This window comes from Strongylocentrotus purpuratus, unplaced genomic scaffold (assembly GCF_000002235.5).
Source record: "Strongylocentrotus purpuratus isolate Spur 01 unplaced genomic scaffold, Spur_5.0 spur5_scaffold_6, whole genome shotgun sequence".
NCBI classification, from domain to species: Eukaryota; Metazoa; Echinodermata; class Echinoidea; order Camarodonta; family Strongylocentrotidae; genus Strongylocentrotus; species Strongylocentrotus purpuratus.
In genome coordinates this window covers 9,143,466-9,158,033 of record NW_022145612.1, presented here as the reverse complement: position 1 = coordinate 9,158,033, position 14,568 = coordinate 9,143,466, and the positions used below count along the sequence as shown (strand labels likewise).

General features: G+C 40.1%; 1 protein-coding gene across 1 annotated transcript; it reads right to left on the bottom strand.

The window, feature by feature from the left end:
• Nucleotides 1-3,663: 3,663 nt before the first annotated feature.
• On the bottom strand, nucleotides 3,664-14,087 carry LOC594770 (cholinesterase 1). The gene is made up of 10 exons (XM_794198.5): nucleotides 13,812-14,087; nucleotides 13,389-13,565; nucleotides 12,785-12,944; nucleotides 12,025-12,102; nucleotides 11,217-11,335; nucleotides 10,224-10,391; nucleotides 8,607-9,028; nucleotides 6,229-6,417; nucleotides 4,927-5,108; nucleotides 3,664-4,519 (listed from the first exon to the last, which is right to left on the bottom strand). The coding sequence occupies exons 1-10, from the start codon at nucleotides 13,980-13,982 to the stop codon at nucleotides 4,341-4,343; spliced, it is 1,845 nt and encodes a 614-aa protein (XP_799291.4). The 5' UTR covers nucleotides 13,983-14,087; the 3' UTR covers nucleotides 3,664-4,340.
• Between the last annotated feature and the right edge of the window lie 481 nt (nucleotides 14,088-14,568).

Here is a 14,568-nt window from a genome sequence, read left to right as displayed (position 1 = left end):
ACCTTGTTTTCTTTTTTGTTTGCTGGGGGAGAAGAAGCTATGTCACGTTAAGAAATCATAAAGATCAGTTGTATTATGCGTATATATTATGATATCAGAACAAAATGTTGATTATCAGAATGTCATTTTGGAATACCTCTATACAAATACCACATTGTCTTTAGCCCGTATCAGTATTAGTATGAGCCAATATAAAGCTATTATTCTTTATTCAGTTCAGTATAATGCTTTTCCTCAAAAATAGTTTTGCTATTTTTTTAGGGTTGAGACGCTAAGAAATGGTTTCAAATGTATATTACACAAACCCTGAACCATTGCAAAATGGTGGTGGTTCTTTCTCTCTCTCTCTTTATTTTAATTATGCATTATCAACTACATATAAAGCAGCAACCAAAAACTTAGGGTTATCTGAGATAGGTGAAAGTAAGAGTTAAAAAGAAAGTCATGCTAAAACGGCGCTTCACTTCCCCCCTGAAAAAAATAAAATAGATTAGTAGTCCTCCTCTCCAGCATCCCCTACCCCCCCCCCCCCGCTTTAATATTCACCGGCCGGCTGAGTCGGCGCAAAAATGTTCCCAAAAAACTGGACCCCCCAAAACAAATATATGTGCATTTGCCCCCCCCCCCCCTCTTGCCGCCGGCTGGATCCGCCCCTGATTTTGGACCCCCGTAAGTGATGTTTTCCTGGCATCTACTTACATGCGAAGCATCGTCCACGACCCGCATAGCGGCGAGGCGATTTTTTTTGTTGTTGCTATTTTGAACCCCCGTATTGTTTTCCTGGCATCTACTAACATCTTACTGTGTGGGTCGATATGGACACATAATGGCGTTTTTCTATGCACATCACATTTTCACTTGGCAGCCCAAGGGGGCCGGGGGGCGAATTTGCGATTCCCAAACCATTCAGCTATGGGAAACATTTTGAGCAACGTGATTGGTTAAAAAAGTTATAAAGACACGCCCACATCGACGCGAGCCATCTCATCATGGCGGTGCGAATGTGTCTGGGGCCAAGTCCGAGGGAACCATCAAATCTTCAAAATGATTTTCCAAATCTGCATGTAAGTAGATATTTAGACCCTGTATTTAATTATTTTATTATAAAGTCGCCATGATCAGATCCGTGTCTATGACTTTTGGAATGATGTTTGCATGAATGGGCTGCACATAAACAATGGATAACAGTGGGCCTGAATGTGCCTGTAGCTAGCTCGCGTGTGAAGTGCATTGTACCTAGTAACAACATAGCGTATGTGCAGTCCTGAGTGTTTTGTTGAGCCTAGCCATGCATTGTTTGAACATAGACAATAACACAAGTTACATGTAGATTTAGATGATAGATCTTTTAAGTATGTTCTAATGAAATGTAGATATCGATTGGATGATTTTTTTTATTTTTATTTTTAGATCTAGACCCTAGATCTATAGACCTATGATAAAAAATAAAAAATGGAACATTATTTATTGGGGGAGGGGGGGGGGGAGTCTAACTTTACTAGTCTAGATGTCTATGTATAATTGAGAGCTTGAGTCTGAGGGGAAAAAGGGGTTGCAGAGAGGCCCAGCAGTTGTTCTAATAATCAGAGTTTAATGAAAGGATTAGGCATTACAACCCTCAGACATGATATCTTTCGTAAAGTGTCAAATTAGAGTCTGTGCTTGCAGACTAACATTGTGAGTGTTTGTGTGTCTGTGTCAGCTGTGAGCGAGCCCGAGCGTGCAGTAAATGACGTAATATTCATTTCTTCTCTCGACCAATCACGTTGCTCATAAAGTCTCCCATAGCTGAGTGGTTTGGGAATCGCAAATTCGCGGCCGGCGGGGGGGGGGGGGGAGAGGAGGGAGTTAAACCCCTTAACCCCCCCCCCCCGTAGATCTGCCCATGTTACCATATCATTCCACGACATCTTGGTCTTCCTCTTCTTTTCAATAGGGACTTTTAGATTTGCGTGGACGTGGACGTGTTACGTCCTTTTAAGGCACTGGCAGTCACATGTGACGTCCTTTTAAGCACTGGCAGTGCCTTAAAAGGAGGTCACGTTGCAGTCCACGTTCTCATCGTGCAAATCTAAAAGTCCCTAATATTGATTACTGGTCGAGGTTCATTATTTGCTGGTCATTTGAAATCACCAGATTTCAACGGGTTTACGCTTTCACAACGAAAAACTTCTCCATGACCATGTTTCTGTCCTTGCGCGATCGCCTCCAGCTCCAGCAGACATGGCGCGGCAGCGTGCCCACGTACCGTTACTAACGGCGCAGTAGGCTTATAACCACTGCTGACGGCGGCATTGCACTGCGAGCTGAGTCGGTAATAATAGGCCTACTCATAGAGCGAGAAATCTTGCACGTTAATCTAAGTTCCATTTCATTGGTTTAAGGTTTGAAAATTGAAACTCAATATTGTGTTAAAGTTATAACAGAAAACATAATCTTTATTTTATAATTCCACAGGGGCGATTTTTAATTTTGCAATCGCCCCCGTGAGCAACCTGACGGGGGCGATTATGTAGCTCACGGGGGCGAATCGCCCACCGCCCCCGTGTATTTTGAGCGCTGGTTGGAACATTATCTCTTATTCTATGTTTTCATTCTAAGCAATTTATTGCAGAGGCCAATATCCTGGGAAAACTACGCCCGAGTAAACAATGACTTTGACAATCTTGTCCAAAATATATTTGATATAGCGCCTTTTCCTTGCAGTTACAAAGCGCTATCAACAAGCAGAATTTCAAAATCTCTAATTTGAAGCATATTTGTTAATAAGGAAAACATCTATGTTATTATCCTTTGAAATGTGCACTGGCTCTCTCTCTCTCTCTCTCTCTCTCTCGCTCTCTCTCTCTCCCTCCCTCTCTCTCTCTCTCGCTCTCTAAAACTAGATATTGAGTCTCAGTTATCAAAGTCGAGGTAAACAATTGTCAAATCATGACACAAACTTTGTTCCTAAAATTGACTTTTCCTTCAAAAAGGGGTTACCGGATTCTCCCTAAATTCAGTTCACCCCCCCCCCACACACACACACACAAACAGACACGACCTAATGCTATCACTTCATTCATTTTCCTCTTTTTTTCGTTACTGATCATCCCTTTTTCATGTTTTGTGTTTGTTTGATATTGTTTGTTTTTGTTATTGTTGTTGCTGCTTTTCTGTTCGGTTTGATTATTTGTGGTGGGCAATTTTTTCCTTCTTTCTTTCCCTACAAAATGTAGGGAAATCTGCCGCTCCTGTATAGCACACTTTCTTTGAGAAACCTTTAGGAACAGAAGTGTCCAAAACTTCATGTATTATTAATTCACAACATCATATTCTTATTTATAGTAAAACTGCACTCATTCGGTCATAAATTATCAATCTTTTAAAAACTAGATATGTGTACTTTTTTTTTCCATTATCCAGAAAATATTTATTGCACGTTCTGTTGTGAATTTTGTTTTTGTGTTTTTTCTCTCTAAATCTAATTTTTAATAATATAATTCCCTAATTTCCCTAATTTTTCTATCTACTCTTCCGTTTTCACATTTGAAAAATCTAATTTCCAATTCTTTTATCTTTTATATTTGCTTTCAGAGACCTTTGAAACATCATTTTTAAACACGTCTACAGGAAAATATAGAGTAGCCATACTTGAAGAAAAGGAGAACAAATTGTCTGGTTTTTAAAAAGTGCAATTTAATTCGAATCCTGGTAATTCCACATATGATAATATAATTCACCTGAAATGGTATACACTAAAATACCTATTATTTTCACATTTGCATTCATCTTAAATGGATCAGCTCGTTCGTTTCACAAAGACATAATTTACTTACTGAATGTTCAGCCTTTATTAATGTATTTTCACGATACGTTTGAAAAATGACTAACTACAAACTTTATTTAAGAATCATCAAATCTATTGCATCGTGTAAAGGTATGTTAAGCGGATTATACATTCAAACAGTGTTTGATAACCAGTTTATAGAAAAAGCACTGTATTCCTTGCTTAACTATTTTACTTATTCATTTCGTTTTCAATACCGATTACAATTGAATGCATTTTGGCAGCTAGTGTTTAAAAGGAAAGAAGGAGAAAAGGGCCTTGCAGAACAACTGTGTACAATTTCAGATCATATTAAAAAATAATGCAACGATTTCATAAACAGAATAAAATGTGTAAAAGCAGGTATAGATATACTTATACATGTACATATAGTAAACCCTCTTATCTCCTCTTGATTTAATGCGGGTGTATCATGCAGGCAGATTTTCCTCTGACGATTTTTCCATGTTCTTTCTTTATTGAGCGCTAGACCGGCCGACTAGATTTAACCAATTGGCTTAACAGCTAGCGACTATGCCATTGGATTTGCACTGCATCGATTGCTCTTGCGTTCCATATACGCTGCAAACTCTCGACGCCATTCCGCTAAGAGCTCTTGATACTCCACCAAGACTTCACGTGATCCTGTGTCTCCCTCAGTCTCCTCGTCGCCTTCTCCGTCGTCGTCCACCTCAGCTGTTTGAGGCTCTCCTAAAATATTTTGTAAATAAATTAAAAGAATTTAAATATGCAAAAAGTAATATAACATCCATGGAACAAATCATTTATTTCATCGCCTCTTGGGATTTTGCCTGCTGAGAACCAGAAGGGCTACGACTCACATCATTTCATACTGACAAACTGCCCTTCTGGCTCACAATAGACATGATATGAAATCAAAGCAATTTAGAGGCAACACAATTACACTGATGAATGAATGTAAAGCTATCAGAATATGACGCTCGTGTCCAGGTCCTTCTTTATAGGAGACGTTAATTCTAAGATCATGTCGTGTAATCAGCATCTGGTTTATATTCACCTATAATCTTTAACACCTGAGGCATTATATTGTATAATAGAAATACCCTATGAAGTCCATTCCAACTCCCAGGTCTTACCCATGAAACTGAGGACCTGTGGAAAGTATTCTCTCCAGAAAGCACACTTCCTAGCCTTCACGGCTCTGCCTTCCCCAAGCTCTGTAGACAGTTCCTTGTACCGGAGACCTGGAAGATCGAAGGCTGGCCAACTGTATTCATTTTCACCAGGGGTAGCGCTTACAGAGGCCTTACTCGGGTCACTAGAGGATTAAGAGATGAATAAAACGTTGTCATAACTCGGAGTAGTGGGAACTTTCTCATATATCATTATACAAATGTATTACAACATTTGGGAAAAGGCTCGCTGAACCAATTATTTATTCCTAAAAACTATCATCTTACAAGCAAATGCTTGCACAGTAAACAACATACATTCTAAAGTAAACGGAATAATAATTCTACACGTTTCTCGTAGTCTTTGCACAAATGACAATATTATGTGCTTTAGCTTTCATTTATTAAAGTCACGCCATGATGACACTGTCTCGAGTATACTCCTCAGTTAGACCAACCTTGTTATTGCCTTCTTTCAGCATAATATCTTTCCATGAATATTCGGTCTTCCTTTTCCTTTTTACAAGTTCCTCATCTTCTCTTCTTAAAACATGACACATCCATCTCAATCCACTTCTCTTTACCACTTCCTCCACAGTTTAATCAAGACTCAACCTTTCAATGAGCTCGCTTGTGTTCTTGCTATCGAACAGCTTCACAAGTCAAGCAAATGCTTACACATATTCAAGATTCAAGATTCAAGATTCAAGATTATTTTATTGGTCCATGCATGCAAACATTACATAGAAATTTTGCTTCCAATGGCTTTTTTGACAGTGAAAATACAAATGATAGAAAATACAATATAACATTAACAATAGAAAACTATGTACATAAATATGGATAACTATTTATAGTGTGCATATGCCCCTCAATTTTCTACATATATATATATTGTAAAGTAAACGGAATAATAATTCTACACGTTCTCGTAGACTTTGCACAAATGGCAGTATTATTGTGTAGAACTGTCAATAGCGCGAAAAAAAACGCAGCCAATTGTATTTTCCGATACAACATTCCGTGTTGTAATGTAAAAGATCATTAAAACGCTACCACAAAAATTTCGATAAAGAAAAGGCAATTCTAATAGCCTTGTCCACCACCTACTGAAATGTGCAAACATTACAATGAGGTAACTCGCAATCCAACTATCAATTCTATGGGATATACAATAGGATATTCAAATTGCCCTTTAGTTGATTTCTCAACTGCAATCGTTTATTAAGTACGAAAGGATTAATTTTCCTATATAGGCGGTCTTACCCAGATTTAGCAAAATTTGTCCAGAACTGGATGATCTTGTAAGAGAGTTCCATTTCTTCTGCTGTGAGGTTAAAGCCGGTATAAGTTACCAGGTCTTCTATGAATGGCCAGCCGAAGACGAGTGGAACATCCTCTCCGTGACCAGCTCCTAGCCACGGCTTTGGCTCCTCAAAAAGTGTGGAGATACTCCTAAAGGTCAATGCAATCCTTTTAATAATATAGTCACATTTTTAAGGCATCTCTCAAGTTCAATGTTAATAATCGTTACTAGGTAATATATAAGCTATAAACGACAGATGTTAGACAATATATACTATATATATATATATATAAGAACCGTGGGGCTCATACTCCATCTCCCTTTCCTTGCATCGAGAGGTGAGACACAAACAAGGAAGAAAAACAAGAACAAAGGAAAAAAGAAAAGGGAGAAAGGGAAAGGAAAAGGGACGTATAAAGAAGACGCCTGGATCATACCGACCACCCACCCCACCCCCCCCCTCCGCCATCTACAATCAATCAGCGGGCTTGTACTTGCGTATTTGCAGTGCCCCCCCCCCCCCCCCAAAAAAAAAAAAAAAAAAAAAAAAAAAAGGTTCTATTTTCACCTTAATGAGTGGACTCACTATCCGAAATAAAACAGAATGTTACTCTGCGCTATTCTCCCTCCCATATAATACTTTAACATTTAAATACTAACAGATCTGTAAACTATATCTATTACTTTACAAGAGAGCATGGGTGTCGTTCCCGGGGGGGATGGGGGGATATATCCCCCCCCCCCCAATATTTCAGGTGCGGGGGATGGCCTGTACAATCATCCCCCCCAATAATTCACCATCAAAAAAAAAATGAAGAGAAAAATTAAGGATGAGAGCCCGATGAGAGTAGTTAATGGTTATTACTCGCAAGATGACCATCAATATACACATTTTGCTTTCTCATTTTCATAATACATACATATATACGAAGTAAATAAGACAACCGTATATGAGACAAGAATAAATTGAATTCTCGCTCATACGGCTTCATCAGGAATTGATGAATCTATTCAATTTGTTCAATCAAGAGCATCATAGAAATGCAGTGCGCCAAATGCAAAGACGCAGCGTCAAAAAGCAACGAGCTAAATGTTAAGCGCGAAGCGCAAAAATAGCAATCTGCAATGCACATCAGACAATCCTGGACAGTGTAAACATAGATGAACTCTGTGACGATTTTGTTATGAGATCGGAGATAAGGAGAAAGATTTTCGGACATTAGTATGACTTATGAAATAGTTCTCTAGTTGTTATGTTGTTTCCGTTCACCCTTTTTAAAATTCACGTCATTGTACCTTTATTTTTGTTTTTTTCACTCATATTATTTCCTGATATTTCCTAAAAGATTTTTCATTTTTGGAGAAAGATTATTATGTCACAACTTATTTGTATCACAAATTATTTTCAGTGGGGAAACTTAATTCAGACAAGGATTAATATAGAGAACAGTACAACGAATCGTCTTCTTTCTCTAATAATTCAGTGAAAAGGGCAAATCTGTTAGGGGGCAACTGCATTCAGACGTGGATTAAGCATAAAAATGTAATTAAACGTGAAAGCTTCCGCGCTAAGCGCGGGATGGGCGAAAATGAATACAGACAAGGATTAAGAGTAAAAAATGTATTGAAAATGTGGGGAAACTGAGTTCATGAAGGACACGATACAACAAATCGTCTTCTTTTACTAATGTGAAAGCTTCCGCGCTTCGCGCAGGAATGGGCGAAAATGAATTCAGACAAGGATTAAGAGACGAGAATGGTACATAGGATCGTCTTCTTTCTTTAATAATCTAATGAAACGTCAGCAGGGGAAGGGGAACTTGATTCAAACATTAAGGATTAAGAGTCGAGAATGGTACATCGAATCGTCTTCTGTCTTTAATAATCTAATGAAACGTCAGAGCTTCCGCGCTACGCACGGAGGAAGGGGAACTTGATTCAAACAAGGATTAAGAGTCGAGAACGGTCCAACGAATCGTCTTCTTTCTCTAATAATTTAGTGAAACGTCAAAGCTTCCGCGCTTCGCGGGGGGGAACTCCCCCTCCCTGCACGCAACCCCCTAGGGACCGCGCTTCGCGTGCCCACTACCGCCCCTAAAATGAAATCCTCTTGATTGCTTTGATCCATTTCCGAAAATATTTTGGCACCTATCATCCCCCCCCCCCAACCACGGATACAAATCGACACCCTTGCAAGAGAGTGCAATTTTCCAATAATGTCACAGTATAAAATACAGAGTAAACCGTCAACTATTGAGTGGTAGGGGTGATGTACATCCTACTTCTGATGGTACACTGCTTACCTCAAATTTAAAGATCCTCTGCATGCAGTACTTACTGAGTCGGAACATGCGTGAAGAAGTATTCGTAGAGGGGGCTACTTCCTCCTGCATGGAACCTTAGCTCCGAATCCACGGCGCAGGCGAAATGCGTATCGGTTATGAAGTCTACCGTCGCTTGGAAGTAGTCTGCGTCGGGATCATCGGAGATTGTCCAATCTATGTACTCTTGCAATACGACACCGAGGACGTCTTCGCTGGTGATTCCATATTCCTGCACGAAGGCAGCAATAATCCTTTTGAAGCCTTTCCCGGAGAGAGGGGGTGTGGGGAGGGTACCGGAGAGAGTAAGCAATGTTCCCTCATCTTTGGTAAAGCCTGCGATCATCGGGAGTTTCTTGAAATCGTTCTTCATGTAGAGATTGAGGGGACTGTCTTCCAGAAAGTTTCCATCAAGGGTTACGTAATTAGAAGTGTAAATCTGAGCAAAAAGATGGATATGAAAATAAAAACAAAGATGTTTTTAATTTATTCATTTTTTTTTTGGGGGGGGGGGAGGGGGACCTAGGTATTAGTAAGCGTGTACCGTCCGCTATTTGGACACAAGTACACGCTTGACTTGCGGATGTTTAATATAATCATATGCCAACGTCAGATTTGCTTTAAGGCTAGGATACGGCGGCCGTAGGCCCCCGAAATTGAGAGATACCTGCGGCGGCCGCAGCGAATCTGCAGTGGCCTCAGGGTTACCCTAGGACGTATCCCTATCTTTACAGGCCGTACGGGTCGCCGTGGGATTAAAACGCAGGGTTATAACTTTTTTCATTTCTAGGTTCTAGCAATTCGAGAATTAGACACACCGTAGCCTTGCCTTGAACGGTTCCACGGCGAACATACGTCGCGCGTACGGTGGTATTGCGGCTACCTTGCATCTGCATTGGTATTAGTCAAAAATCTACGGCCGCCACAGAGACGCCCTAAGGCGAGTGTGCGTCATCCCTTCAAAGGCCGTACGGAAGCCGCAGGTTTTCTGTCTTCACAAATTTAAAGGGATAGTTGAGTTCTGTTAAAGAGGGCGCTACACAAAATATTTTTTTGTGACATAATGAAAAACTGAGTGTCAAATTTGAAAGAACATACAATTTAAATGACAAAATCATCTTTGTTTGATCAACATCGGTTCAGAGACAGCTGAAATATCCATAAATATAACGATTTTTTAATACTTGTGTACCACCACAAATATTAGAACCAGCCGTTGAAAGCCGTTGAAAAAACAAAACAGCGCCCTTACGTTGTATTTCTGCCAATGCTGATGTTGGCTTTTTTATTAGCTTTTTCGTGTTTGTTATATTACGCACAACCAACTGGCCCATGTATTGTTATTAATTAATTAATTAATTAATTAACGGTCACCATATTTTTGGAAAGTGGAGCTGAATTGGTATGATCGTATTGGCTAAATTTCACACATTTTGGGGTATAAAATTACCTTCATAGCAAGTTCAGGTCCTAAAAGGACACTAGAAATGTCATAGATAAGAATAAGAGCAATAACCATGCACTTTGAAGGCATTTGCGATCTGAAAACAGAACTCAACTATCCCTTTAAATTACGCCGTGCGACTACCCTAACATATGACGATATCATAACGATAGAAAGAGAGGAAGGCTACCTTGCTTGCTGCTGCCCTTAACGCCTCTGCTTCTTTTGACCTCAGGCACTGAACCAAAGCCGAAGTGTTCTCTGCATCACAGTCCATGGCTGTTGCGAGACTCTGTACCTTTGTCATTTCCGATTCAGCATTATCCTTGTAAGCCCATACTGAAAGAGCTGATCCACTCTGAAAAGAAAAGGCATGGAATAGTTGATGTCAGGTGGGCAGCCTTTCACGAAACTGTCATAAGTTCAAGTTCGCCGACATTCCATTGAAAACACGCGTTTGAATGGATGTCGGTGAACTTTCTTTTCGTTTCGTGAACAATACCCAGGCCACACAAGGGGACAAAAAATAATTTTCATCCGCTTTGTGCTCACTTTCTGGAAGCAATGATGGATGGATAGACAATTTCGCCAATAGTTTCATATAATTCAAAAACGCGTTAGTTCATTTAATTCTCGCTCTGCTTCTTTTTTCAAACCCACAATTTATTGAGAAAAGTATTGGCAACATTCAGGTGTCGACTGTTCAAAACTGCCCTAACTATTCATTCAATAAAAAAATGCAATCCAGAAGGTAGGATTCTTTGGAGTTATTTCAGTCTCACTCTCATTTTTGTGTTCTTATTCATCTCCTTTCTCATCCTCCTTCTTCTCCTCATCCGACTCCTCTTCTCTTTCTTCCTCACCTTCTTCGTCTTCCTCTTCTTCTCCTTCTTCTTCTACTTCTTTTTCTTTATCTTCTTTTTTTTTTCGTCTTTTACTTCTTCTTTCTTATGTTGTATAATTATTATGTTCGCTTTCTACGCCCAACTGTTCATTACGCCTCCAGTAGGCCCTACTTTAGTCCTGACAGTTGATATTAATATATATATATTTCATTACGTATCGATAGTAACAATAGTACTTGAAATGATGCTACCGTCGTAACTACAAGTATTTTTTTTATTTTTTATAAACTGACAATATTACTCAATTAATCAACCTATAAAATTGAATTTTTACTTACCTGCAGTATGGCCTGAGAGAAGTAGTCCCTGCTTAGTTTCGAGAGTGTATGAAAGCTCACACTAGCGGCTCCGGCACTCACTCCGAATATAGTTATCCTCTCCCTGTCGCCACCAAATGCTGTTGGCCAAAAATAAACTGGTTGAGGAGTGTGCAGCACAAAACGTACGACCATTTGGTAGAAGGGTCTGGATATCAGACTATGACTTTGGTGATTGCAATCACTTGGTCGATCCGACAACTAATGGTAGTAATTTTCCACTAAAAGCCGCTTTCAAGCCCTTTTGTTTTGAGGGAAGCTCTAAATGTAATCTTTTTCATGTTTGGGGCCTGCAAATGGAACAAAGTACCTTTAAACGTTTAAGATAATTCTTCGTAATTATAGTACTAAGTGTTTCCTAATCAGAACTAATGGCTATTTTTGTTTCGTCTTTTTCAGTATTATCAAGGATAAGGTTTCCTTTGAGTTTTTTTTTTATAAATGTATAGATTACATAGATTGTCGAATCGCCTCTTCAAATATGCGTAATACGTTTATGTTAAGTCACAACGTTTGTGCAAAAACGCATTTTCGTTCATACATACAATCAACAGTTTCGGTATTTAAAGGCATGATTTACTTCAACAAACAATTTCATTATGCTCATGTCATTCTCCCTGATATGTTCGTACGTTTAATGCAAAAGGCATCAGTTCTTACAAATCTCATAAACAATATAGAACCACCTCATTCTCTCTCCTCTTCCTTCTCATCCCCCTTCTCCTCCTCAACCCCCCCCCCCCTCCTCCCCTTGAAATGACTACATTACCTTCGATGTTCTCGTACACCCATCGGAGCGCCGCAACTTGATCGAGCATACCAAAGTTTCCTGGGGCAACATTATCCTCTGGAATCAATGGAAATGGTACACCATTGAGCATGATTTTATTTTATTAGCATGAAAGCATAATTTATATATCAGTAATATTGAAAGCTTTATAACGCTCATATCCACCATGCAAGGTGCTCAAGGAACTCCTAATACCTCGAGTTTACAGATAATACAGAATTCCTTCCTACCGGTACCCGTTTAACGCGTTGGTGGATAGTGGCAAATAACGTAGTTAATGTCTTGACAAAGAAAACTATTGCTGCTCCGAGGCCTGAACAAACGACCTTCTCATATCCAGTTAAATTTTCAAACCACTCGACAGCTACACTATTACATCATCAATAGTAAAACCAACCAATAAAAACTACAGAGGTGTGTCTCACTCGATACTTGTGGTATCTATAAACGATACCCGTTGCACGGGAGGCGTTATTTACTTGACGTAGGGTTGCGTCAGTGAATGACGCAGTGGCCAGCGAGAAATGTGAAGTCGACAACGTACACAGAGTAAATACAAAATCTTACAATGCGTGGACTAATTGTCTTCACCAATTCACGGGCTTGTTTGGCGCAGGTACTGACGCACTGAAAATGACGTATCGTGTGCAATGGGCATTACATATAAAAATCAGAATCATCATAAGCAAATAGCGCAGCCCAGACCCTAGCTTGACTCCCAAAGGGAATGTATACCTACTTGTAGTAAAAGTTGCGAATATAGACAAACGGTAGCTGATGGTGACAAGAATGACATCCCCAACGCTAACAATTGGTCCTCCTGTGAAGGCACTCGAACTGCTAGATCCCTCCGAAAAACCGCCTCCATGGATCCATACCATCACAGCCGCATTGGACGGCTGTGAAAATAATCAAGTTGCCTTCGGTAAACATGGGCAATTCTACGGCGTTTAGTTTGTCCGTGTTCCATTCATAACCACGTTTCATCGAATTATGAACATGCTATTGAAAATGCCATGTTCTGAACATTTTATCTGGCCTTATCTCCTTCACCTCCCCTCTCTCCCCTCTATGTCTCGCCCCCTGTATTATTTCTGTTTTCTTCTTCCTTATGAAACAAAAAAAACCGTCTCTTCCAATTAGTTTCCTTCCATTCTTGTAAGTTACCAAAACACGATCCCGAATTACTTTCGAAAAACCAACCTAAGGGAAATTTTAATACCCTTCTGTATATCCCGTAGAAATTATATTCAGATTACGTTATGCACTATTACGCTATCGAAATTGTTGTTTCTCGAAAGTTCCTTGCAAATTCACAGCATATAAACGAGTTCTATAAGTACCTTAGGGCTTGGAACATATACATTGAGGTAGAGACAGTCCTCACTCTGCTGTGGGTAGATGGGTGACGGGGCTTGATGACAGGCCGGCTTGAATTCAGTGGCATCATACACCCCTGTCCACGGTGATTTGGGCTCTGGTGCCGCGAATCGTACAGGTGGGTTTGCGAAAGGCACCCCCTGTAAAAGAAACATTGTCATATTCCAAAGTGCTTTCTTAAGGTGGTTTTATTCTGTTTTAGGTTCACTTGCAGGGGTGGTTCTAGAAGAATAACTGAAGCCTCAGATGGGGGATGTGCCCCTCAATAATGAATACAATCAATATTACGGAGTCCATAGCATCTTAATACAAGTTTGTATATTTGTAAAGTACACGTAACAGCCATTTCATTAGATTAAATTCAATACCATATAGCGATTTCTTACCAGAAATACATCGATTGGCTTGTCGACTTGAAGCTGAGTTTCTTGTTGATACTGAATTGTCATTCCTTGAAGAGTACCTTCATTAACAGTGATCCTTGGCCCGACAGGCACTGGCTCACCTATAGCTTGTGTCACCAGAATGGCGAAAAGACAGACGACGAGAGGCCCCATCTTGACGACGCTGTCGACAGGACTGAAATGATGCTAAGGAAGCTCAGGTCAGCTGATATTAGGACCACTTAATCCTGTAGTCAAGAGTGACGTCCTCTTATGAAAGGGTGGTCTAGGCACCAGGTAGGTGATAGGGCCAGGCGCGTGCGCATAGGGGGGGGGGGGTGGGGTTAACCCCCCTTCATTTTTGTTTATGTGTGTCAGTGTGTTTTGAAGGACCCCCCCCCCCTTCGTTTAAAAAAAAAAATGCTAATCGGTGACCTAAAAAAGGTGACCTTACCCCCCCCCCCCCCAACGGAACGAAATGTTGATCGGTCAAATTTTCAAATTTCGGGACCAAAAAAAATTAAAAACTATGCCCTCTTACCCTCCCCCCCCCCCCCCCCCCCCACCACTCATTGCGAAATTTTTGGGACCAAAAACAAAACATATGACCTCTTAGGTTTACTGTTTCTTATCCGGAATAACATCCGTAGGTGGCAATTAGATCAAAGCAGATACAAATGATGGTAGGTCCTTCAAAATGTATTATTGTTTTAATATAGGTACACATAAACAGTACTCGACAGCAAGCAATGAGTGTATT